The sequence below is a fragment of the Gymnodraco acuticeps genome, unplaced genomic scaffold, assembly GCF_902827175.1.
Source record: "Gymnodraco acuticeps unplaced genomic scaffold, fGymAcu1.1, whole genome shotgun sequence".
In the NCBI taxonomy this organism is placed as follows: domain Eukaryota; kingdom Metazoa; phylum Chordata; class Actinopteri; order Perciformes; family Bathydraconidae; genus Gymnodraco; species Gymnodraco acuticeps.
The window spans coordinates 9,605,101-9,630,737 of record NW_022990238.1 but is presented as its reverse complement, the minus strand read 5'-3'; the positions used below and the strand labels follow the sequence as shown (position 1 = coordinate 9,630,737).

The window sequence follows — 25,637 nt, the reverse complement described above, 5'->3', positions numbered from 1 at the left end:
CATATACTAGCAGTAACTGACGGATTATATGATGAGTCATGTTATTTATGCTAGGACGTTTTACTATATACACTGAACAAAAATATAAATGCAACACTTTTGTTTTTGCTCCCATTTTTCATGAGATGAACTCAAAGATCTAAAACATTTTCTATATACACAAAATAACCATTTCAAATATTGTTCACAAATCTGAAAAAAATCTGTGATAGTGAGCACTTCTCCTTTGCCGAGATAATCCATCCCACCTCACAGGTGTGGCATATCAAGATGCTGATTAGACAGCATGATTATTGCACAGGTGTGCCTTAGGCTGGCCACAATAAAAGGCCACTCTGAAACTGCATTTTTGCTTTATTGGGGGGGTCTGGGGGGGTCCGAAAACCAGTCAGTATCTGGTGTGAGGGTTAGGGTAATGTTGTGAATCGAGTGGCCCATGGTGGTGGTGGGGTTATGGTATGGGCAGGCGTATGTTATGGACGACGAACACAGGCCACTCGATTCACAACATTACCCTAACCCTAACCCTCACACCAGATACTGACTGGTTTTCGGACCCCCCCAAACCCCCCCAATAAAGCAAAAATGCACGTTTCAGAGTGGCCTTTTATTGTGGCCAGTTTAAGGCACACCTGTGCAATAATCATGCTGTCTAATCAGCATCTTGATATGCCACACCTGTGAGGTGGGATGGATTATCTCGGCAAAGGAGAAGTGCTCACTATCACAGATTTTTTTCAGATTTGTGAACAATATTTGAGAGAAATGGTTATTTTGTGTATATAGAAAATGTTTTAGATCTTTGAGTTCATCTCAAAACAACACAAAAGTGTTGCGTTTATATTTTTGTTCAGTGTAGATTGGCTATGTCTTTCATGTGTCACAAACAGAAAAATAAATAGCACCTGAGCCTGCAGAAACCACCTTTCATTCAAACAATGTTTATCATGATATTTACATTTCTAAAGCCTGTAGAGAAGGCAATATGTGGTGAGGAATGTCAAACATTCAATCAACTGCATCCAACAGTGAATTTCAGCAAATAACAAATATAGTGTAACAAATCTCCAGATCAACAAACAGCACAGTTACTGTACATCAATCATGTATCAATAATCAATCACCTTTAAATCATTTACAACATGTGAAATTCAGCATTTGTGTGATTCAATAAGTAGGTAACATTAGATAACTGCTGCCTTTTTGATTACATCTGTGTAGTAGCCAGTGTACATGTGTGCTCGATCATACGGTATCTATACAGTGGGCACCATGATTCTCTGAGCTTGACTGGTTAAGTATAAATTACATGTTGATTGTCAGTAGTTTAGGAACTAAATAGTGTGGGTCCAAAACATGAATCCTGATGTCAACAGCTGTTATTGTAAAGAATGTGGATGAATAGTTTGACCATATACCAAGTAAAAGAGGGTTGAAAAACAAAAGCAATTTGCTTTCATAAAATTCTTAGCTGATAAAAGATCAGCGGTTTTTTCAAATTTATGATAAAAGTGTTTCACCAAGATACCAACAGTGCTCACTCTATATAAATATTTATACAATCACCCTGCCTTTTTGTCATCTCAGTCTCCTAATCTAATTATCCTTCATATTATCAAAATAGTTTTTCAGCCAAGCTAAGATCCCTTTAACCTATTTCTTCTTCCTTGTTCCCTTCTCTTTAACGTGACAACAGTGTCTGATAACTCAGCTGTCTGTGGAACCACTGCCCTTGTTCTTATTGCGACTGAGTGGGAAAGTGGACTTGCTCTGAGGCTGGGTCATTTTGCTGGCCAGGTAGACGAAGGGTTCGATCAGGGTTCGGCGTTCCACCACCGACACCTCCCACAGACGCACCTTCTCATTTTTTGCCCAGTTCTGAACCATGTTAGAGTCCACTCTCCTCTCATCCTGCTTGTCCAGCTTGTTACCCAGCACAACAATGGTCACCTGTGGATCAGGGTCAACAGGTTAGTCCCATGTCAATGTAATCTACTGTCGACATCAGTGCATTTCGTCTCAATACTAGCATGAAAACAGCTATGGCAGGTTATCTATTGGGACTTTAAGAGAATCAGGAGTAAATAACATTCAACTGTGTTCAGTCTTTACCTCTTTCTTGTCTCTGTGACGGTCAATGTCCTTCTTGAGGGCCTCCATCCGCTTAAAGGACTCTTTACTGTCAATGCTGTAGACCAGTACAAAGCCATCTGCAAAAGTGTAGTAATGTCGAGGAAACTCCATCCCATCCCTGAGTCCGCGGGTGTCATAGAATCGCACCTGCTCTCTTGTGCCACGATCAGTTTCTATAGAGCCGATGTAGATGTCCTCCAGGGTCTCCATGGGCTCTGAACCTAAGCATGCATAACAAATACAGGTAAACATGGTGTAATACTGCGAGAAAAGTAAGACATAATTAAAACATAAGTGAGCACTTTTAAACGTTCTTATTTAAAACAAATAGCATTACATATAAAACATATGCAGGTAATCTGTTCGACATTACGCAGAAGAGTAACTGGGGGATGGGGTTACTTACTTAGTCATTTTTAGTAAACAGGATTCTAATTTGGCAACAATCATGTCAGTGATGGTAAAGTGTGTGCCAATCAGAAATAATCCATTTTCAAAACATGCAAACAAATATAAAGTAAACAGAAATCTAATTTGGCAGATCATGTTAATAATTTTAGCAAATTAGTTTTTTCCCAAAGAGAACTTTAGAAACTGAAAGCATATCATTGGTGTTGCAGTAGTAACAATAAAAAAGATCTAACATCTCCAAAAAATAATGTACGTTTTTTAGGGCTGGTGCTGAATTTCTGAAACTTTGAAGATATCTACGTGCAAAAAATGAATATGCTCTCTGGATTACGCTTCATGACTTTGTACTGCAATTCAAATAATATATGCTTGTTTAATGTCTGTTCCCTAATGATTACTAAATGCATGTTGGATAACTTAACCCTAAAAGTACCAGTATAGGAGGAATACGAATTGCTATCAATATAGTGCATCAGAGGCGTGTCAATAGGGTTCGTTTGAACGAATACATCAAAAGTACATTCTTATCATTCAATAGGAATACCTGCAACATGGTTGGCATACAGCAGTTGTTCCAGTACAGCCGTTTTACCCACTGCAGCCTGGCCACAAACAACCACCTTGCAGCTTTTTCCCATGGCTTACTCTCAGGTCGGAATATCTGTGTTTCGGAGAAGACACACAGGAGGAAAACTGTCAACATACTTTATAAGCGTTACGGTGTTAGTGCATACAAAAAGCATGCGTTTTGGGTAAGGCAAGGCAAGGCAAGTTTATTTATATAGCACTTTTCAACACAAGGCAATTCAAAGTGCTTTACAAAAAATGAAAGACATTAAGAAAATGGCATTTAAAAGCAGTCATTAAAAAGAAAAGCTAATAAAAGAAACATTAAAAGAAAAAATACATGGATAAAAGTTACAGTGCAGTTTAAGATGTGAATAGTTCAATTAAAAGCAGCGACAAAAAGAAAAGTCTTCAGCCTGGATTTAAAAGTAGTCAGAGTTGTAGCGGACCTGCAGGTTTCTGGGAGTTTGTTCCAGATATTTGGAGCATAATAACTGAACGCTGCTTTACTATGTTTAGTTCTGACTCTGGGGACAGAAAGCTGACCAGTCCCTGAAGACCTGAGAGATCTGGATGGTTCATAATTTAGCAGGAGGTCAGAAATGTATTTTGGGCCTAAACCATTCAGTGCTTTATAAACCAGCAGCAGTATTTTGAAATCTATTCTTTGACACACAGGAAGCCAGTGTAAAGACTTCAGAACAGGAGTGATGTGATCCACTTTCTTAGTGTTAGTGAGGACTCGAGCAGCGGCGTTCTGAATCAGCTGCAGCTTCCTAATAGATTTTTTAGTGAGACCTGTGAAGACACCATTGCAGTAGTCGAGTCTACTGAAGATAAAAGCATGGACAAGTTTTTCCAAATCCTGCTGTGACATTAGTCTTTTAATCCTAGATATGTTCTTTAGGTGATAGTAGGCTGATTTAGTAACTGTTTTAATGTGACTGTTGAAACTCAGGTCAGAGTCCATGACTACACCTAGATTTCTGGCTTTATCTGTTGTTTTGAACATTGCAGACTGAAGCTCAGCGCTAACTTTTATACGTTCTGCCTTGGCTCCAAAAACCATTACCTCAGTTTTATCTTTGTTTAATTGGAGAAAGTTCTGACACATCCAGTCATTGATTTGTTCAATGCACTTACTCAGTGTTTGAATTGGAGCATAGTCTCCTGGTGAAATTGTTACGTACATTTGTGTGTCATCTGCATAGCGATGGTAACTTATTTTGTTGTTCTTCATTATCTGAGCCAGTGGTAGCATGTAGATGTTAAAGAGAAGAGGCCCCAAGATGGAGCCTTGAGGTACCCCACATGTCATATTTGTCAACTCAGATGTGTATACCTATAGAAACAAAGTTGTTTCTGTCCTTTAAGTAGGATTCAAACCAATTTAGAACTGTTTCCGAAAGTCCCACCCAGTTTTCCAGTCGGTCTAGTAATATGTTGTGGTCAACAGTGTCAAACGCAGCACTGAGATCTAATAATACTAACACTGAAGTTCTGCCACTGTCTGTGTTTAAGTGGATGTCATTAAAGACCTTTACAAGAGCAGTCTCAGTGCTGTGGTTTGGACGAAAGCCTGACTGGAACACATCGAAACAGTTATTTAAATTCAAGAAATTACTCAACTATTGAAAAACAACTTTTTCAATGATTTTACCTAGAAATGGCAGGTTTGATATGGGCCAGTAATTGTTCATTACTGAAGCATCTAGATTATTCTTTTTTAAGAGCGGTTTAATGACTGCAGTTTTCAGGGCCTGTGGAAAAATACATGAGTGAAGAGATTTGTTTACTATATGAAGTAGATCTGAGGCCATGCAAGGCAAAACATCTTTGAAAAATCCTGTTGGAATAATATCAAGGCCGCAAGAGGAGGACTTCAGAAGTTGTATAATGTCCTCTAGGTTTTTATCATTAATCTGATGGAATTGTGTCATGATGTCTGAATTGATGTTAAGTGGAGATAGGGACAACACATTTGCTGTTCCTGATGCAGAGGCACTGACTGCTTGTCTGATTTTCTGAATTAGGTAGCAACATTGCTAACATATGATGGTGTTATAATCATCTACTGACTAAGAGCAGATCAAGATGACCAAATATAACATTAGTCAAGCTAATAGTATTACAGTAACGCTAGCTAGCTGAGTATGCTGACGTGTTTACAGTGTATGAACTGAAACATTAGCATAGCATTAGCTTTCGGTGAAATCCAGGAACAGTATTTTATATACCAAGGTAATGTAACGTGAAACTGACTAACCCGAATCAATGTCGTGTCATCAAAAATACATACACACGGGTGTTGGCTACATGCAAGGAGATATGTATACACATTGGTTTTATGTTTTACTTACAAGCAAACTGCTCTTCTTTCCTAACGGGCTACTTCCTGTTTACACTGTACGTAACGACTGCAGTAAGTGGCCCCGCCCCTCCCCATTGACGGCAAAATGGCGAAGGAGAGCTGTGATGAAGTGAACATGGACCCTGATATGGATCTCCTGAGTGACGAAGAATTAGAAAGGTAATACAAATTGTAGCCGTGTTGTCAGAAGCAGAAAAACACATTTATCGAAGCGTCTTACTGACATGTGTGATAAGATGCCCTTCCAGCATTAATTATCTTCGCATTTCGCACTATGTAAGCTAACTAGCGCTGTACCGCTGAATGCGGGGTCTCGTTTAGCTTGGCTGTCCTCCTCTTTTAGCTAGCTCCTGTGCTAGATTTCTGCTTTACAGCCAGGCACATTGTCCTATCCATGCATTTGTCTCAAGGTTCACCAATATTGAACTATTGCACTCTTTTGCAGTATTACCAGTAGGAAACTTCCAGAATAACTAGTCAATGACCGCTCCTCTCACTGTGTGGTCGTGATGTAAAACATGACAAGACTTCCAAAAAAAGTAACGGCGGTGGCCCACAGCATGGTGTCAGATGTTGCTGGCTTTGCTCCTTGTCAGCTTCACAAAATAGACTACGTGTAGTAATTTGTGCCCTGCCTGCTTGTTAGGCTCTTTCTATGTTTAGCTAACTTTCCAGCAAGCTCTCCAATGCACACTGTCAGTCACAATCCTGGATATGCTCTCTTTACACATGCTTATTAAGGTGATGACTACACTTTTGAATTCAAGGAGCTTTTTTGCCATGGAAAGTTGAAGAACAATGTTGCCAAAGCATCAAGATATTAAGGATATTATGTCCATGTGGACACTACACAAATGACAGTGATCAGTGATGTGTTGATTAACACAACATAGAGATATCAATTATGTACACTATAAATATTGTCAGCAAGACATGTCACATGTCACTTTCTCATGGGAGTAATTAAAAAATGTTAAGGCCATGAAGCTGTCTTAAAGTGTACCTTGTTAAAGTAAAGCCGGTCCTTATTTTATCAATCGTTTGCCAATGTACAATGAAGTACATTTCTGTCTTAGAATCTCCTGTCAAACAGAAACTACATATTCAATTGTACTCTTTTGGTTGCCAGGATTTTTTGTGTCTTCCTTTTTAAATATTTCTGGTCACTGAGCCTATACTGGTTTGGGATCTGTCTTGTCTGCCTTCAATCGCTGACATTAGAGAGATTCTATAACATCATTATCTCTTTTAGGGCCAGATCACTTTAAAATCTACATTTAGTTTTTTCTTTCCAATGTTCCAAACAGGTTTCTTTTAATTGCTTTAGTTGCTGTCTTTCTGTCCACTTTAACACAGGGATGCAGAGGTCTTCAAGGAGCAAGGCAATGCCTTTTATATCAAGAAGGATTACGCAGAAGCATTCAATTATTACACCAAGGCCATAGGTAATTCAAACAATGTGGGACTTTCTTCCTGTTAGTCGATGGGGTTATTCTGATTTTCCTGTTTCAATAAGAAATAAAAGTTTGAATTCTGTCTGTCCTTGATAGGATGTCAATAACTTGTTTGTTATACAGACATGTGTCCAAAGAATGCAAGTTACTATGGAAACCGGGCAGCCACGCTAATGATGTTGTGTCGGTACAGAGAGGCTTTAGAGGATTCCCAGCAAGCAGTACGACTAGATGACGACTTCATGAAGGTGGGTTACATTATATTAAAGGAAAAATGACTCGGCTTGCAAAAAGAAATTATTTTCAAGTGTCATTTTTGTTTTGCTTACAAACACTGTTACTCAGCATCTTTACTCATTTCTTGCTAAGAGATTTCTAACATTTGTCCTAAATGCTGTAGACAATGCATAGAAAAGGGACATCACCGCTTTTTGAAATAGCAGTAATATTTTGTGTAAAGATTCTTTTCATCTTTAAATTGTTGTTTATTGTGCGATGTGGCTCCTAAATACATTTGTTATAAAAACCACACCCCTATGTAATACTGCATGCCTGAATTAAAGTATGTGGTTAAGATATGCTTTAGAGATTTTACCATTTCAAGATTTTTAAAATAATTTTAAAAATAATTTTAAACTTGTCTTAAAAGGGTTGTTGCTAACAAATTACTTAATGTGTCTACAGAGGTTGTCAGGGACGTTAGGGGTCATCACGTTGGAAACCTGCTCCTGTGGTTTGTTTATAGCCCAACATAAGCTTTTTTCTTCCAGTGATTCTCTTGCTGAACAACATTTGTCATTATCATATACCTATGTTGGCCAAAGAGGTTATTTTCTGCTCTTTTCCAAAACTGACAATAACAATGTGTTACATTACAAAGGTTTAAGATAAAGCTAGTCATGGTTTAATATTACTTCTTTGAACCAGGGAACTGAGTAAAGTTATCAGCTTAGTTTGTAAACTGTAAATCTTTTACCCACAGGGCCACCTGCGAGAGGGCAAGTGCCACCTGACGCTCGGCAATGCAATGGCTGCCAGACGCTGTTTCCAGAGAGTTCTGGAGCTGGAGCCTGACAACGGCCCGGCTCAGCAGGAGGTGAGACTGACTCAGTTTGACAGAGCGTGAACTGACAACTTGGACATGATTTTCCACTCTCAGACGAGCTTTGGCCAAGCTAGTGCAAATAAAGTGGAAACAGGCTGATACTTGGCAGCTTAAGACGAGATATACTAGAGATGGTGTTAATGCTCAATGAGACAACCATGAGGACAGTTTTAGACACAGAAGAGAGGCCATTGGTAGCTGTTTAGCAATACATCTACTGCAGGTCTTTGAATTCTTTATCTGACTACCACAAATTCCTTACAGGTCAAGAATGCAGAGTCCATCCTTGAATATGAGAGAATGGCAGAGATTGGATTTGAGAAGAGAGACTTCAGGATGGTAAGCTACACATTAATTACAATCTAATGATCCCAGTTGTGTATGTCACCAGTAACACAATATGTGATTGTGTCCAGGTTGTTTTTTGCATGGACCGTGCCTTGGAGTCAGCTGCAGCCTGTCACAGGTTTAAGATACTGAAGGCAGAGTGCTTAGCACTGCTGGGACGCTACCCTGAAGCTCAATCTGTGGCCAGGTAAAGCAGTCATTCTCACAATTAAAAGGTACAAATGAACAGTTTTCGCTTGGGCCCTGCTCCCATTATGGATGACATTTTACTATCAGTTGCTAAAAGTCTCATCGCTGCGGGGGAGCATATATTAGACATTTAAATGCTGTTTTCAGATGTGAACTCACCCTTTAAATATGATGACACAAAATGTTATTTCTCCTTTGGTGTCATTTTTGTATTTGTGCTTTTTTTTCACCATAAATAATGTTTTTTTGTTCCTGTTTAGTGATATACTCCGAATGGACTCCACTAACGCTGATGCTCTGTACGTGCGAGGCCTCTGTCTGTACTATGAGGACTGCATTGAAAAGGCTGTCCAGTTCTTTGTTCAAGCCCTGCGCATGGCACCTGACCACGACAAGGCTCGGCTCGCATGCAGAGTAAGTATTATTAATCAAACATATTACAAATAAATTGTGAATTCCCTCTCATCTAATTAAGTCCTATTGAAATTGAAGTTACTGTGGCCCAGAGTAGCGTTTAAGGTTGTCCTATGTCTTCTCTTTCCAGAATGCAAAAGCACTAAAAGCCAAGAAGGAGGAGGGGAACAAGGCGTTCAAGGAGGGGAACTTTGAGGCAGCCTGTGAGCTTTACACTCAGGCCCTCACAATAGATCCCAACAACATCAAGACTAATGCCAAGCTGTTCTGTAACAGGGCCACCGTTGGATCGAAGGTGAGGAACATGCACAGGAGAGATGCTACTCATTTACATCTGACGAGGTGTTTTGTGTGTCCAACAACTGTACAGGTCATCTTATCATACTCTGTGTCTATTTGCCTAACGCCACTGCAAACACATGTGTTGCTAAGGGGGTATTGTAGCTAGGATACTTGTAATTGCAAATGAGTCATTAGATTTGTAAATATTGCATATGAGACTGACGAGAGGAATATGGATAAAGGTAAGCAAAGAAACATTATCAACCTTACAAAAAGTACAGAACTGCATCCAATGAATTAGTCTTGATAATAGAAGTTTGATCAGGCAATAATTGATATTTAAGTAAACAAGTTATACTTTGTGTATAACACACATATTCACACCCTAATATAGTTATTCATATGTAAGCACACGCATTGTTATTGTCGCCATATTATACGTTCTTCTGTCACATGAAGAGAATTGTAGGCCATCATTATTTCTCTCTCTGCCCCTCTCTTGCATTATCACACATCCCTCTTTTTCTTTAAAGCTAAATAAACTAGAACAGGCCATTGAAGACTGCACAAAGGCCATTAAACTGGATGAGACCTACATCAAGGCCTATTTACGGAGAGCACAGTGGTATGTCCCAGTTTTTCTAACTTGGTTGTTAATAGAGAGATTATGTTTTGTCGTACTTTCTCTTCAAACAGAGGACATTATCATTATCTGCACTTCTCCTATTGTATTGTTCAAACTGGACTGAGAAACAATTTCACATGTGTGCTCTCTGTGCTGCAGCTTCATGGACACAGAGCAGTATGAAGAGGCAGTGCGAGATTATGAGAAGGTTTACCAGACAGAGAAGACAAAAGGTGAGAATCCAACCCCTCTTTTTTGACAGCTGACTCAGTTTCAGCATTACTGAAGTGTCTCTACTGTAGGCTAATTTTATTATATGTACAGCACTTTGGCTCGACCAAAAATCGTTTATAAATGTGCTATATAAATAAAACTTGATTTGATTTGATTTGATTACAAATATCTCCTCTTTCTGCTTATTGTTTTTTTAACATGTCCTGTCTTTTTATGTTATCCTCTAGAACATAAGCACTTCCTGAAACAGGCCCAACTGGAGTTGAAGAAAAGCAAGCGGAAAGATTACTACAAAGTGCTTGGAGTGAATAAGAACGCCACAGAGGAGGAAATCAAGAAAGCATACCGCAAACGGGCACTTTTACATCACCCAGGTGCTTAACTGAACAGAAAAGTTCCTGTAAAAACAAAGCAATCATTGTGCAATTCAGCGTATACTGCTCGGTCTATATGTTTATTTCACTTCTCCTTCCCATCAGACCGTCACAGCGGAGCTAGTCCTGAGTTGCAGAAGGAAGAGGAGAAGAAGTTCAAGGAGGTGGGCGAGGCCTTCAGCGTGTTGTCAGACCAAAAGAAGAAGACACGCTATGACAGTGGTCAGGATCTGGAGGATGACAGCATGAACATGGGAGGTCAGTTCTGGGCGATTCTTGGGGTGTGGAAGGGTGAACAGAATAAAGGGAACGTCTGAGCTAATAAACCGCCTTTTTATTATTATTAAAAAGCAGTCTCCATGGTGAGAATACGGCGTGAAAGTTCTCTGCGATTATGTTAATTATTCCTTTTTGTCTCCAGCAGACTTTGATGCCAACAACATTTTCAAGGCATTCTTTGGAGGCCCAGGAGGTTTTAGTTTCGAAAGTCAGAAATGTGAGTTGAGTTTTTTAATCTTTTAACCATTTAAATTTGATATCAGATATTGACTTATCTGTTTTATCTTTCAGCATCTGGTCCGGGAAATTTCTTCTTCCAGTTTGGTTAATCGGAGGAGGATTTGTCTACCTAAAGAGTTACTACATCAGGACTTTTCAACAATATCAACCCCAACCCACCATGCGTATTTAATGACTGGCTAATTGCAAGTCAATTCCCTGTCTATGCCATTGACTGAATGAATGCAACCCAATGACCACATGCAACAAGCGATGTACTTGCATGTATTGCAACGAGACCAAGTGCACAGGATGAGTTGATAGCATTACTGCTTTTAAATAGTTTTTTATTCTTTTCAGAATGAAACACACTTTAAAGATAGCAATGGCTGCCAACAATGGTCCAAATACTTGCTGATAGCAGAGATTGTGCAGCTATCATATCAGAGCTTTTAGGGATGCATACAGGAAGTGACATCTTTAGGAAACTTTGGAGATGCAACTAAGCCAGCTTTTATCCAGCTCACCTTACTGCTGAGGCGGCACTCTGCATGAAAGTAATAAGTTGTTTAATGATTTCTGAAGCAAATCACTTAGACTGTCTCTGTAGAGGCAGACAGTTGGCTGCTATAAATTTGCACTAAAAACTGCCTTCTTGTCATAAGCCAATAGAAGCTCTTCAGCGTTTAGTTTTAAATTCACAGCTGGTGTCTCGAGCTCCACTCGCAATACAGCTGAAGTACATTAGAGAGATGGCAACAAAGACAGCGGTGGCCCCCTCCCTTCGTTGCCACAAGTTTTATGTTTGATGTTGCCATTCACAGATTGCTGAATTGTACATTTTACTGGAATGGAAAGTGTTTATTTGTGATTTTTTTGATTTGTATATTTATTGTAAATTTGCTGTCTAACAGAACCATTGGTGTAAGATGAGGACACTTTTCTCTGAAAGGTTTGTAAGAGTTTATGATCAACCCTTTGACACAAATTCAGGAAGGTAATTGTTTTTGCTTGGCCTACACATCATATTATGCTGAGATTATACTCCATGTGTTCATTGACTGTGAAGCAAGTTATCAAATGTTACTCAATTCAACATATGACCATAAGAAAATAACCTATGTGTTTGCTATTGTCTAAGAAAGTCAGGCAGTGTGCAATGGTGTATTCCTGGTAACGTTCAGTTACTTCCTGATGAGTGTTGTTGTTCTATTGGTGCACTTAATGAAGAAAAGAAAAGCGACCTCATCTTTACTCATTGTTGTTGCCCTTATGGTGAAACCATCCTCTTTATCCTTAAAAAAAGTACCAGCCAAGTCAATAAAGTTGGCCTCCTCTGGGTTTCCTCTAAACTGTTTTTCTTTCTTTGAGTTGCATAACAATTAAAACTTGAGTTAATCTATAAATATTGAATATTTGCGCCTAGAACATTGTTAGTATTATTAGTATTTGAAGAGATTATTAACAACAAAGTTGTTAAAAATAGAATTGTTTACATGTCATAAAGATGTATGTGTAATACGTAGGTCGTGAAGAAGATGGCACTGTTTCCCACTCTCGGTTTGTTATTGTTGTTGCTAGGATACCAGTTGACCGGAAACGCTTATGAGTTAAACACACGCTAAAGTTAATGTCTGCAGGAGTTTTTACACAACAGTTTGCCTAAAAATGTCAGACGCAGGCCTAGATCAAGATGGACAAAAACCAAAAGGCGTATTCTCTACTTTAATGGCTGATGGAGATTGGATGTACACTAAAGGGGAGTACAAAAAGGCGATACAAAGCTATACAACGGTAAGTAACGTTAGTTACTAGCTAAGTAACGTTAGCTACCTATGCAGGGTGAGTAGCCTACAACAACACTCAAGTTTATCATGGTATGGTGATAACTACAGAACATTTTCAAATTAAAATACGTTAAGGATGTCAATGCACATTTAATATACGTTTTAAGGCCAAGTGTTCAAAATAGACTTTGAAAGTACTCAACAACATTACACAGAAAATAGAAAAGAACAACACAGTCATTCAGATATAACAAGGGTAAGAAATATAAGTGCTTTAATGCAGGGGTTCCCCCGGTCCGCGGAGGTACTGCCGGGCCGCGAAATAGCTGTGAGTTTATCGTAATATTTGCAGAATTATAAATATATAAAAATATTTTATCATAATATTTTTTTCAAAAAGTGTTTAATGTTCGCACCTATAGGCTACCTATATTATTTCATCCAGTAGCCTAGTTAATCTTTCACCAGATAACCGTTGAAAATGTCTTTTATGATGTTCCGAGGGATTTGGCGGCTCAGCCTGGGCTGCTTCTCAGGTCGACTATTTTCATTTCCTCGCTCCTCGGTCTCACCGGAAGTTGATTTGCCTGCGCCATCTTGAGTACCGTCCCATGGCTCTTATTTCTGCCGGAGGAGCGAGGAGCGATAATGGAGGAGTGATAACCGAGGAACCACCAGACCATCCTCCGATGAAATCCTCAGATACTCACCCCGCCCCCTTACTGTGTATCGCTCACTGATTGGACGAGGCAGTGCATGCACTGATCTGATGCTTCTTGACATGAGAGCAGAGTGAAGAAACATACATGAACCTCACGGGAGTCACTCCTCAGTTTATACCGTGTTTTGTTTCAATTCATGTATCATTTAGTTACAAATATGTGATATATCTGAACAACAAAGTGGTCAAAAATCATTTAATTCATTTTTTGGAAACATTTTCATGATCGCTTTTTTCGTTTTACATTTTCATTTATTGTCATTTCCATTCAGTCAGTCATTAAATGCTATTGAAATGTTAATTTACTACATATCCAAACAAACAAACAAAGTGTGCAATCCAATGAATGTTAATCTAACTGGGTTTTGATAGATAACATATCTCTTTTTCTTCTCTCAATTATTTTATTTCTATTGTGCACTCTAATCAATATTAATCAAACTATTGTTCGTTTATAAATGTTAATAATGGCGTTTATCTTTTTTGAGAATTAGTTCTTATTTTATTTTATTTATTGGGGTCTACAACAGATGATACAAATGTTTGTGTCAGTAAATGTGTACTAACAGAGGCGGGGGGGTGTGTGGAAATAACGGGGACAGAGCTGCTGTCAGACGATCAGCTGTGCAGCGTCATCACAAACGGACGTCGCTTCACGTGACGCTCCGGAGGAAAGGACGTCCCATTGCTCTTAAAACTCATTTCCCTGCTTCTCGTGGTTTCCTTGCGTCCCTCCAAGGATTTCATTTAATCTACCTGAGAAGCAGCCCTGGTCTCAGCCTCTTGTGCGCACGAGAAAGTTACCGGTGCGCCAAGTAGGAAGAGGAGGGCACAGGAGACAACCGTTTAATTGCAGACTGTTATGTTTATGTGGGGAAATGACAGTGCATACATTATTTGAGATATATTTCAAACTCGGACTTCAAAGGACATGTCGGCCAGGGGTGTAGAGCTATATGTTTATGTTATTAGCTTTTCTTTTTAATGACTGATTTTAAATGACATTTTCTTAATGTCTTTCATTTTTTTGTAAAGCACTTTGAATTGCCTTGTGTTGAAAAGTGCTATAAATAAACTTGCCTTGCCTTTGTTTAAGCACCGGATTGGCAAAACAGGAGAGTATACCAGTCTGCCTTGATCTATGAATTCATGTCCGGGACTCTCACGGTATCTGCTGCCTGCCCGCAGATACCGTGAGAGTCCCGGACATGACATACAAACAAAACCAAAACGTTGATTTATCTGTTTTCCCGTTTTGGTTTAAAAACTGAATAACGTCGGTTTTTTGGTTTTCCGTTTTTCCGAAAAACCAAAAAACGACAACGGTTCTAATATGTTTTGGATGCATATTGTTCTAGTAGCCTATTTGTTCAGGCTGTTACATACAATTAGCCTCTGTTGCTAATGCTACCTGCTGGTGAGTAAATATTAAAATCTGTTAAAATTGACAACCGGTCCGCGATTTTGTTTTAATGTATCTGCCGGTCCTTGGCACAATAAAGGTTGGGAACCCCTGCTTTAAGGTACACACGTTTGTGTGGTGGAAAAGGGGTATATATACAAAGCACCATTGACCAACAATATAAATATTGTTTTGATATACAAGGTAAGTGTTTCTGTAACCTGTACACAAAGCAAATATGTGTGTTGGGAGCAACCCAATGGAGCAATGGAAAAGAAAGGCATATCCTTCTATATCCGACTCAAACCACTGCAACCCACTCTACAACTATGGCAAGACAAGTGCTTTCTGCATGCTTCTTAGGTAACATTAAGCTGTCTTTGGCTCTTTTCTGCTGTAACAATTTCTCCTCTGTGGGACTAATAAAAGTATTCTGATTCTGATAAACCAATGGGCTCCTGTTATTTCTTATTGTAGATTAGATTATGTGAGAAGGCACCATGTGATCTGATTGGAGTTTGTCCAAACCATATGTTCTCATTGAATTGTTATGTTTCATTGTCCTGACAAAAGCAGCAATGTATAGGAAACATACTGTAGGTATAAACACGCCTTTCGTTTATTTATTGAATAATTGTAACAGTTAACAGAGTAATGTCATGCATATGGAAATACACTTATTTTTTCCTGAGAGCATTATGTAATGACTATTTGTTTGTATTGTTCTAGGCACTGACATTAAAGCCTAATGATAAGACATGCTACGTTGGCCGATCCAAATGTTACCTGAAGATGGGGCAATCTGAAAACGCTTTGAAGGATGCAGAGGCTTCACTCAAAGAAGACAAGTCCTTTTTTGAGGTAACCTAGGTGACAGAAATTGTAATGCCTGTTAAAGTTGTCTTATATTTACAGAGAGCCAACAACCCTACACCCAGTGTAAATATGAAATCAGTTATGAAAAGTGAATCTAATCTTTATTTTACTCTGACTTTTTTTAGGGATTGTACCAGAAAGCAGAGGCCTTGTACTACATGGGGGAATTTGAATTTGGGCTGGTGTTTTACCACAGAGGACAAAAGCTACGTCCACAAATACAGGAGTTCAGACTGGGTATCCAGAAAGCACAGGAGGCCATAGAAAACTCTGTTGCAAGTAAGTAATTTGAAAATAACACAAAACTAGTTACAAAATAACCTCAAACAAAACACATCTTCAAACAATCCTCCTCACACCTAAAAACATTCGTTCTTATCTGGCATCTTCTAGGCTCTTTCTCTGTAAAACTGGAGATAAAAGGGGACCTATCATTTTTACAAAAAGATGAGGAGGTAAGTCTTTTTTGTATTCCCCTTTGTATAACCCAGTATTTAACAGGAAAGGTGAAGGTAGAGTGGCTGTAAGTATACGTGTCCACATTTCCCAGACTGAACATGTATTGGTATGCAAAGTTCAACCCTGATGCACAATACTGTTTTCTTTCATAATGGGTAAAGAGGGCCCAACCAATAGCTGCTATTCTGAATCTGACCACGGAGAAAAAACTGCAGACAAAGAAGACGCCCAAAAGTGAGAAGACAACCAAACAACTGCTTGGAGAGTTTTACAGTGATAAGAAGTATCTAGAAACCCTGCTCAAAGATGAAGGTACTGGGGGATTTGCTTACTGCTGTGATTTTGTTTCTGTGCGTATTTCATTTGCTGGCAGCACAGATATTGAAAATGACCAAAATTCAATTGTTTATTTTCACTTCTTTAAGACTAATATCTAAAAGTGTTGCACAATGATCTGCAGATCTGGTAAAAGGCAAGACAAAAAGTGGGGAGCGACTTCAGGACGTCATTCAGGGCTGCCTCACATACCTTGACTCTTGCACTGAGTTTTGGAACCAGGAGAGACCTATTGGTGCACACAAAAAGGAGCGCAAGGTCAAGCAAAACAATTGCACTAAAGGGCACAGCGCACCCTCTGAGACTGTTCAGTTTCTTCTGAAGAGCCTGGATGGCATTGATGCAGGTAAGGCAGGCTTCTGGCTGATTTTGTCACCCTTGGTGTTTTTTTAAGTCTGCAAAAAATGGCTTTCTGTATGTTGGTTGTCGTAGAGTTGACATCAGGAAATGCAGAAGGTAGCCTGATGAAGGCAGAAGAAGTCATGAAGGTAGTGCAGGGCTGGTCCGAGAAAGAGGTGCCTAATAAGAAAGAGGTTATTGGCAGCCTGCACAGTTGTATTGGGAATGCCTTGATCGACCTGGGAGACATGGACAAAGCTTTGGAGCATCATCAAAAAGACTTGGAGTTGGCTAAGCAGTGGTGAGAGTGTACAGTTGGACACAACATAAGTGAATATATTTGACAGCAAAACATCACATATGTAATAATGTTTTTGTGTCAACAGCAAACTCCCAGATGCAATGTCCAGGGCTCTGGACAACATTGGGCGGGTTTACGCCCAAATTGGACAGTTCGCACAAGCCATCGAGTTGTAAGCTAAACTGCAGCTGTCCTTTGCAAAGCATGTTTTTTTACCGTTATCTTGTAATCACACCTCTCAACATGCATGACTGAAGATTAGTATATCGATTATTGTATCTTTTGATGAACATTAGTTTCATTTTATTGTATGTGTCTGTTTCAAATTCAGCTGGGAGATTAAGGTTCCCTTGGTCTGTGGTGGTTTGGAAAAGACCTGGTTGTTTCATGAGATCGGCAGGTGTTACCTGGAGCTCAATCGCCACGAAGAAGCCCGAGCCTATGGCGTCCGCTCAGTGGCTGCTGCCGATGAAATTGCTGATGAGAAATGGCAGATGAATGGCCATGTTTTGGTGGCACAAGCAGAATGTAATTATCTGTTTTTTATTTAATACTATTCGACATTGTCCAATATTTATAATTTGGGAAACTGTGACATGTTATCTTATTACTCAATATTTCAATGTATATGTAATTAGTGTCAGGGGGCTGTTGTCAATCAATGATCCATCTGATAAATCAATTCCCTTCTGTTTCTCTCAGTGAAACTTGGAAACGTTGGATCTGGTGTCTTTCACTTTGAGAGAGCTTTGACCCAGGCCAGATTGCAAGAAGATGACTCTGCCATGAATGTCATTCAGAAGGTTTCCTCTTTTTTGTCTATGCTTGTCTTCGCCATATTTTGTAATTCCATTTAAGGAAATATTTGTATTGCTGACATTTGTCATTCTGTTTTCAGGCCCTTGATGAAGCCAAGCAACACCTTCCACAGTGAGGATGACCATCGCAAGATATGTGGTGCTTGAGTGTTAATTGAGCAGAAGGCATACAGAAAACACATATAATAAAATGGAAAATTGTAGAATAAAAATATACCAATAAAAGGAAATTGGCAACTGAGATATTATAATTTGTACTTCTTAAAATGCATGAATGCATTTTGATGGTCGCCTTGGAAACACATTTTTCAATAGAACTGTTTTAAGACACAATCATTTATAAGCAAGACCCAGTTTGATTTATGTAATAACTTCTTAAAGGTCACACACGTTAACCAGATCCTGGATCTCAGGGTTGTACTGTAATTCTATCACTTATTTCAGCTAACATTGAGCTCACAATGCCATAGAGTAGTGCTTGTGCATACTGTTCTCTGAAGTAAAAGATATGTATATGGAGAAGTGTTGTGAAGCTCAATATCTGGCCTACATCCTTATTTTCAGTTATCGCCATATACAAAATACAGAGGGATCTTATCACACGTTTTTACATGCACACCGTTACCTGCCATCCATAAACCTTGTTTGCTCTTGATAACTTATAAGTTCCCCATACAGAGCCCTACTTGCTGCAGGGAACTTCCTCTTGTTGTCACCTCTGCAGCTGTCTAAGCACGGAGCTATTAGCATACAGATGACTGCTTCCTGCAGTGCTTACACTTATACTCAGTATATGTGTATTGTTCATGTATGGTTCTGAGACAGTAAAATAGCAATTAATGGTCATTTCCTGCTTTTGATAATAGCTTACTTTTCCTATATATTCTTTTTTACGAATGTGAAACAAAGTGGTTAACAGTTTAATTTCAAAGGGTTTGGTAACGTCAATTTAATTTTGTATTTATTAAGATATAGTTCTGAGCCTGAAAATTGTGCAAGTAGCCCTAAGTAAACATTTCCACAACCATTTTTCATGTGAACTTTGTCACTTCATTTATGTGTTACATAGCTGTGTCAATATATCTTTTGCATATTGTTTTATTAGCTTACAGACTACGTAAGGCACACACAAAATACGAGAGAACTGATAACAACAACAAAACTAAAGGATTTTTTTACACTTCATATTATTTATGCATTTTCAAACTATACAAAAAAGATTTTAAATATATGTAAATGAAAATAGTTAAATGAATTTGGAGAAATACTACAAAGCTGTATCAATATTTTTTTTGCATATGGTTGTATTAGCTTACAGGCACACACAAAATACGAGAACTGATAACAACAACAAAAGTAAAGGATTTGTTACACTTCATATTATTATTTCTTTTTTCATATTTTAAATCTTCTCCAGTGGCGTCCTTCCGGTCCTCAGGGGCGTGCCCGTGACCACGCCCAGTTGCGCGTTACCGGGAATTTCCGTTTTCCTCTTGAAGAGCGAAGCGGGTGCATGTGTGTGCCAGGGTTTGCCTTGTCATTGTATCCTGAGAGAAACGCGTGGTCAGCGGCCACCGACAGCTCCACTGCAGCCTTACCGGTAAGCTGGCATTTCAGCAAACAAAAGCCTTTCATACAGAGTGCTACTGCTCGTCCTTCATATAATAGTTACTTAATAATTGCATAGACAGCCTGCAAAAAGTTGCTCCGATAACATACAGTGATTTGTAAACGCCAGAAAGACATGATGTTAGGACGTGGCGCTGTAGCTGGTGATGATATAGCCAGCATTACTGACTGCCAGGCTAAATTGTTTTTGTCTAGCGAGCTAGGTGCACGCCACTCCCCGCCTGGCCACATTGTGCAGCCAGTTCGTAAAAATGCAAGGATTTGGGTTTTCTCTGTGTAAAACAAATCAAAACAATATTTGAGTTCACTTGGACCCCGTCTTCGAAACTTATTTCCTAAAGCAATATTCTTAATTATATTTTGTATTTAATCTAAACTTGCTACCATAATGCCTCGATGCGACATTTACTGATACTGTACCCTTCTTTTCATATCGAAAGAGATAACGTTTAATACATGTGAAAGGGTCCTTATTTTCCCTTTTACTTCAGTTTACTTTCGCTTTTTGTGTATACCCTAACTGGAAAAATACTGTTAAATGTTTGTCTTTGTTGACACATTGGGTTGCTGTGAGAGCTTCCCCTTCTGTCTCATGACACAATGTGGTTTCACACGTAGGCCTATGTTTAATCCTGCCTTTATTTCCAAATATTTCACTAAAATGTAAAATAACTTGGCACACGGTACACAATACAATGAAGTCATCATTTTTCAGCATTATCCCGTTTTGTAAGTGCCCTTTGTCTATTTACTGTAAAGGTTATTGCGGAGGTAATTTAGCAATGGTAAGGTATAGTGTTTTTGCAGGCATGCTTCTGTGTCTATAACACTATCTTTGTGTTTTTAAGCCATTTTAATTATTATTTGATTGAGCTGTGGTGCCTAAATGTTGCCCACCACTCCTACTGTATGCCCAAGGGTATAACGCCTCTACTGAACCCAAATGTGTCCACGTCTTGCCCATTGAAAATGTCTAAAACGTTTATTATATTATTAAAAAAATCCACCTCCTTTTAATTCCTGTCTCTTTCTCAAATCATTGATATTGGGTAACTTCCTGTTTGAGACATAAAAACCACAGTCCTTATAAAACTATTTGATTTTGGCCTCTAGGGTACAAAATGCAGTCGGAAGTGAAAGTATAAAAGCATATTCCCTTTTTTTTATTTCAGTTAAACTAATTTCAGTCAGCTTTAATTTAGAATTATGCTGTACCACAGGGCCAACGTTTCTGAAGCTTGAATCTATTTAAAAATTGTTTCCAAATTGATCTAAATATATAATTTCTCTCTTCTCTAATTTTATATTTAAGGTACATGGTTCTGTGTTAAGTCCGACTGTAGGCTAGACATGGACACTGGAAAGAGTGTTGAGGTTTTAAACGCATCAGAAAGTCCACAGCAAGAGGACACTGACATGGAAAAAGGGATTGTGTCAAAGTTGGAGACTCCAGAAGAATTCTCAGAGCCTGAGAACCCCCCAGCTGTTGAGGACGAGACCGAGCAGCTGGCGGTGAATGGCCATGATAAAGAAGTCATAAACTTGACAGAAACAGAAGAGTTGATTGTGACAGAAAATGTCGTGCTGTCTGAGGAAAAAACTAAAATGGGGGACAACTTGCCCACAGAAAAATCTGAAATGGAGTCTGAGGCTAGTTTGGTGGCTGAACTAGATGAGTCATCTGAAAAGATCTCTGACCCACATGCAGCTCTACACGCAGAACCAGAAAACATCCAGCTCTTGCCAGAGAATGACCCAGAACCTGTGCCAGTGCAAACACCTCTGGCCGAGAGTGCCCCAAAACCAGAGTCAGAGAAATTGGCAGAATCAGTTCCACAAGAGCAAACATTGCCTGAACCAACTGCGCTGCTGCCGGGAGTAGATAAGCAGTCTCCTAGCAAAGAGGAGGAAACTGAGACAGAATTGCAGATGACATTAACTAGTGGGGAAGAAGAAGTTCCAGAAGAGAGGGTTGTGGAAAAAGATGTCCTAATTGAGCCTACAAAGGAAGTGGCAGAGACTGTGTTGGTGGCAGGAGAAAAAGTGGCGGAGACTGTGTTGGTGGCAGAGGTTGCCTCAGAGAAGCCAACAGAAGCTGTGACATTCGCTGAGGCAGCAGAGCCTACAAAGGTTGTGGAAGAAGAAAAATCAGCTGAGACTGTGTTGGAAGCAGAGGTTTCCTCAGAAAAGCAAACAGAAGTGGTTCCATTGAAAGACGAGGCATCAGCTGAAGTTGCATCTGTGAAACCTTCAGAGGCCGAGAAGGAAGTTGAACCAGATAAATCAGTGGAGTCTGATACTCTGAAAGGAGCAGCAGCTGAAACATCTGAGAAGAACGATGCTGAGGTTCAGAAGGAAGAGGATGCAGTCCCTGCATCTGGCTCCCTGTCCTTTGCCCTCCTGGAACAACAGAAAACCAAAGACTCCATGCGAACCTCTCGTACACTTGTCGTCCTCAGAGGCCTTCCCGGAAGTGGTAAAAGCTTCCTGGCGCGTGCCATAGCAGATGCCTACGAAGACCACTGCACTCTTATCACTGCTGATGACCATGGTATAAAGCCAGAGAATCCAGAATCCTCTGTGGATGGGTACAAGGCTCTGGATGAGGCTGTGGTGGCCTGCTGCACTGCAGGAACCACCTCCTCTGTGCTGATAGTGGTGGACGACACCAACCACACCCAGGATCGGCTGGCTCGCATGGGTGAACTTGCCGAGCAACACCACCTTGTTACTGTCTTTTTGGAGCCACTTACTGAATGGAGCCGAGATCCAGCTCAGCTAACTAAGAAGACCAGGCGTGGACTGGAGGAGGCCCAACTGGAAACCATGAGGGGTCCACTAGAGGAAATGTCCCTTCCTCTCTTCTTTGGCTGGTTTCTTCTCCCCTCCGTCCAGGACAAGGTCCGATGCACATCAATGGACTTCCTGAAAACGCTGGACACATTGGAGGCCTTCAAGAAACACTTGAGTGACTGTGAGTGTATCTTATGTTGTGTTAATTTATTGCAAACTATTACGTCTTTAATATGTTTGGCATGACTAAAATGCAACCAATATCGTCTTGTGTTTACAGTCACTGGGAAAGCTGAGAAGGAGGTGGATTTGGAACAATACTTTCAGGCCAAAGGAACCCTCCATTGCACTACGGAATTCTGTGACTACGGAAAAGCTCCTGGTGCCAAAGAATATGCTCAGAACACAGTATGATCTGTCATTTTATACTTTCTTAATATGTGTATTTATTTTATTTGCAGTAAGTTACCAGATACATATCAATTTGATGGCTTAATGTGTTTGAATGATGTGTACAAATATTAGTGTAAGTGAACAACTGACTTATAAAGAGATGTTTTACAATGAAGAATTAATTGAGATATATATTTTCTAAACTCTGCAATTGGCATACTTCATCACGCTACATCTCACATGTTAATAGCTTGCTCGTTACAAATAAACTTCCCTTTTTGAAATATTCCGCCCCTTTACAACCCTAGTTTATAAGCTGTTAATAAATAATTGTTTTATTTCGTGCATTGTTAGTGCTCATTTCAAAGAGTTTTCTCATCCTATTCTTTCCTCTGCTCTTCAGACGGTCAAAGAATTCTACGGTTCTGCATTCGAGTTGTCCCTGAGTGCCCTCTTTGTGACTCCTCGCACTGTTGGTGCCAGAGTGTCCCTCACCGAGGAGCAGCTTCTGCTGTGGCCAGCTGATCCCAAAGAGGAGGCAGGGTCCACCTCCCTGCCACGGGGAAGCCGTGCACACATCACCCTGGGATGTGCCGAGCATGTTGAGCCAGTTCAAACGGGTCTGGATCTGCTCGAGATCCTGACCCTGCAGCAGGAGGGCCAGCAGGGGGAGCCCATCGAGGAGATGGAGCTTGGCTCGCTGACCTATTACGGCGAAGGAAGGTGGCTGCTCACCCTCAGGGAGCCGATCTGCACCCCGGCCTGCTTCTCCAGCTTCTACGGGCGCAAGGAGGTAGAGCCGACCAAAAAAGAACCAGAGAAGAAGAAGAAGCAAAAGTGCACCATACTGTAAATGGCAAACATGGGGATGTGTGGCCGGGATGACTGGTGAATTACGGTTAGGCTTACTCTGTGCAAGGTTTGTGTGTTTGTGCAGTGTTTAGGGTTTCAGTTATAGCCACCCTAAATCCACAAGCTGTGTGCCTTTTTTACTGTTGATTTGCACCACAACCTAAGATGCCTTTAATACAGACAGGCTTGTTGTCAACGTTTTTCGGTATCTTGTTTCACAGATCTGTTGCATTTCCTGGCTATTTGATGAGGAGGTAGCTGCAGTTTTAGACTAATGTAGTATAGCATCCCCCTACAGGTCCACAGTTATCAACAAGTTAGATTTCCTCCTCGGTACATGTCTTGTCTCTCAGTATTCAGATGTTAAAAATTAGGTACTTTCATTGCATGCATCCCAGTATTGGTATAGTAGCAACTGTCTGCCTTTCTAAAAGAACCTTTGCCGCTTCCTTTTGGCTTAGTTGTAAGTGAAAAAGATTAGCTGTCATTTCGGGTCGTGTGTGTTGCCTATGAAATAATTGTTACAACAGCATATGGGCCAAAGTTGATTAAGTGTATTAAAATGTATGTCATTAATTGAGGTCCTTCCTTGTAAAATCTTTGCATAGTTTAAAGGGAGAATGCTGATGAATTGTGTTTGTTTTAACAGCTTGCACTTGTTCTTATCAAATGCTGTGAATCCAGGTTCATATTTTGCAATCTTTTCTACTGTTCAAGGCTGCATCATTGATCTGTTTTATTGTCTTTGAACAGCACTTCCATGTCTTGCATTTCAATTTGTATCCTTTGTGACTAATCTTTGAAGGACAGTTCCTACTTTGTGTAGCTCTTACGAATCACTATTTTTGCACTTGTTTTGTACACTTAATAAAAAAGAACATGCCTTGCCTCAATTACGCAGTCTGTTGTATGTTCAGTACCGCTGTTTGGTGATTAACATGCAGGCTAGTTGCTGCAGGTTTATTTGCACATGCTCATTTTCTTAAAGTATCTGGCTGTAGTTAACCATATAAACCAGCAGAGGGCACCCATTCTTTGTGCAATGTGTACTGACCATAGACTGGTACTGACCAGTTGTAAAACGTTTAATAGATGAATCTGTATTAGCTTCTGGTGCATTGTGTCAGAATGTGCTTGCGCAAGAGATCTAAACAAATAGTGTATCTTCAAACATTGTACCTGGATTGCACCATTTTATTTATCCCCCCTGTGTTGCTTAAGAATCTGGCAGTGAAATTGCTAATCCTAAACGGTATCGCTGCCAACAAAACAACGTCCAGGGTGTAGCTTCTGATGGAGCAAATGCTCAGTTTAACAAGCTCTTTCTCCATATCACAACTCTACTTTAAAGCTTTCATCCCATTTGTTTTACCCAATGCATTTGTGCTTCATGTAATGGCCATACATCTCTTAGGTTATTTTTGCATCTTATGTAGGTTAAAACAAATACTGCTTTCTGTTTATACTAAACAGTGGGGATGTACTTAGTAATTCCTGCAGTCGGCATTTGACTTGACACAAATTAATGTAAGGTATTAGAATCAACACATACTTAGCAAACACAAAGTAAAAGTTATTTTGTGGGATGGCTTGTTATGTTTTCATTATATCATTGATCTACATTTTTTATGCACAAATCCCTTTAATGTTGCAGCTGGTAAAGGTGGAGCTTGTATAACTACATATTTATTTCCTGATAGCTTGTACATTTCATAGAAGGATCAATAAAGTATTATCTCTATAATACGTGTTTTGGATTGCGTTTTAGTCCATAAAGTAACTAAAGGTATTTTGTATAGTTAGAAGTTACTTTTACAGTAATTGAGTAAATGTACTTTGTTACTTTCCAACCTTCTGTACAAAAATCAATTTAATTTAAATTAATGTAAAATACAAAGAAAATGCCATTAAAACATGTTTTATCAT

General features: G+C 39.6%; 4 protein-coding genes across 6 annotated transcripts; 3 read left to right on the top strand and 1 right to left on the bottom strand.

Annotated features, from left to right (window-relative positions):
* Window positions 1-908: 908 nt before the first annotated feature.
* Window positions 909-5,627, bottom strand: nkiras2 (NFKB inhibitor interacting Ras-like 2). The gene is made up of 4 exons (XM_034219872.1): window positions 5,472-5,627; window positions 3,089-3,205; window positions 2,113-2,354; window positions 909-1,950 (listed from the first exon to the last, which is right to left on the bottom strand). Exons 2-4 carry the CDS (start codon window positions 3,180-3,182, stop codon window positions 1,708-1,710), a joined length of 579 nt encoding a protein of 192 aa, XP_034075763.1. The 5' UTR covers window positions 3,183-3,205; window positions 5,472-5,627; the 3' UTR covers window positions 909-1,707.
* Window positions 5,526-12,357, top strand: dnajc7 (DnaJ (Hsp40) homolog, subfamily C, member 7). Of its 3 annotated transcripts, none has more exons than XM_034219869.1 (14): window positions 5,526-5,641; window positions 6,839-6,927; window positions 7,060-7,184; window positions 7,919-8,032; window positions 8,306-8,380; window positions 8,458-8,576; window positions 8,839-8,992; window positions 9,123-9,287; window positions 9,808-9,899; window positions 10,059-10,132; window positions 10,361-10,507; window positions 10,613-10,765; window positions 10,929-11,003; window positions 11,078-12,357. In XM_034219869.1, exons 1-14 carry the CDS (start codon window positions 5,568-5,570, stop codon window positions 11,113-11,115), a joined length of 1,494 nt encoding a protein of 497 aa, XP_034075760.1. In that variant the 5' UTR covers window positions 5,526-5,567; the 3' UTR covers window positions 11,116-12,357. The 3 variants fall into 3 exon arrangements, with proteins under 3 accessions (XP_034075760.1, XP_034075761.1, XP_034075762.1); XM_034219870.1 differs by having other exon boundaries at window positions 5,535-5,641; window positions 10,932-11,003; XM_034219871.1 differs by having other exon boundaries at window positions 5,572-5,641; window positions 7,033-7,184.
* Window positions 12,358-12,607: 250 nt separating this feature from the next.
* ttc25 (tetratricopeptide repeat domain 25) lies at window positions 12,608-18,285 on the top strand. Its single transcript, XM_034219868.1, has 11 exons — window positions 12,608-12,799; window positions 15,645-15,776; window positions 15,917-16,070; window positions 16,185-16,246; window positions 16,412-16,562; window positions 16,711-16,932; window positions 17,019-17,226; window positions 17,312-17,398; window positions 17,558-17,754; window positions 17,929-18,029; window positions 18,125-18,285. Exons 1-11 carry the CDS (start codon window positions 12,674-12,676, stop codon window positions 18,158-18,160), a joined length of 1,476 nt encoding a protein of 491 aa, XP_034075759.1. The 5' UTR covers window positions 12,608-12,673; the 3' UTR covers window positions 18,161-18,285.
* Window positions 18,286-19,499: 1,214 nt separating this feature from the next.
* Window positions 19,500-24,604, top strand: cnp (2',3'-cyclic nucleotide 3' phosphodiesterase). Its single transcript, XM_034220130.1, has 4 exons — window positions 19,500-19,644; window positions 20,986-22,647; window positions 22,747-22,874; window positions 23,263-24,604. Exons 2-4 carry the CDS (start codon window positions 21,024-21,026, stop codon window positions 23,710-23,712), a joined length of 2,202 nt encoding a protein of 733 aa, XP_034076021.1. The 5' UTR covers window positions 19,500-19,644; window positions 20,986-21,023; the 3' UTR covers window positions 23,713-24,604.
* Window positions 24,605-25,637: the final 1,033 nt, after the last annotated feature.

Excerpts from the sequence above, each read along its gene's own strand:
- nkiras2 (XM_034219872.1), bottom strand. The coding sequence starts at position 3,182 with ATGGGAAAAAGCTGCAAGGTGGTTGTTTGTGGCCAGGCTGCAGTGGGT. Across the intron at positions 2,355-3,088 it reads GTATGCCAACCATGTTGCAG|GTTCAGAGCCCATGGAGACC; the intron begins GTATTCCTATTG and ends ATGCATGCTTAG. Across the intron at positions 1,951-2,112 it reads GTCACAGAGACAAGAAAGAG|GTGACCATTGTTGTGCTGGG; the intron begins GTAAAGACTGAA and ends CCTGATCCACAG.
- dnajc7 (XM_034219869.1), top strand. The coding sequence starts at position 5,568 with ATGGCGAAGGAGAGCTGTGATGAAGTGAACATGGACCCTGATATGGAT. Across the intron at positions 5,642-6,838 it reads AGTGACGAAGAATTAGAAAG|GGATGCAGAGGTCTTCAAGG; the intron begins GTAATACAAATT and ends ACTTTAACACAG. Across the intron at positions 10,133-10,360 it reads CCAGACAGAGAAGACAAAAG|AACATAAGCACTTCCTGAAA; the intron begins GTGAGAATCCAA and ends GTTATCCTCTAG.
- ttc25 (XM_034219868.1), top strand. The coding sequence starts at position 12,674 with ATGTCAGACGCAGGCCTAGATCAAGATGGACAAAAACCAAAAGGCGTA. Across the intron at positions 16,071-16,184 it reads CATAGAAAACTCTGTTGCAA|GCTCTTTCTCTGTAAAACTG; the intron begins GTAAGTAATTTG and ends GGCATCTTCTAG. Across the intron at positions 18,030-18,124 it reads CCATGAATGTCATTCAGAAG|GCCCTTGATGAAGCCAAGCA; the intron begins GTTTCCTCTTTT and ends TTCTGTTTTCAG.
- cnp (XM_034220130.1), top strand. The coding sequence starts at position 21,024 with ATGGACACTGGAAAGAGTGTTGAGGTTTTAAACGCATCAGAAAGTCCA. Across the intron at positions 22,648-22,746 it reads CAAGAAACACTTGAGTGACT|TCACTGGGAAAGCTGAGAAG; the intron begins GTGAGTGTATCT and ends TTGTGTTTACAG. Across the intron at positions 22,875-23,262 it reads AAGAATATGCTCAGAACACA|ACGGTCAAAGAATTCTACGG; the intron begins GTATGATCTGTC and ends TCTGCTCTTCAG.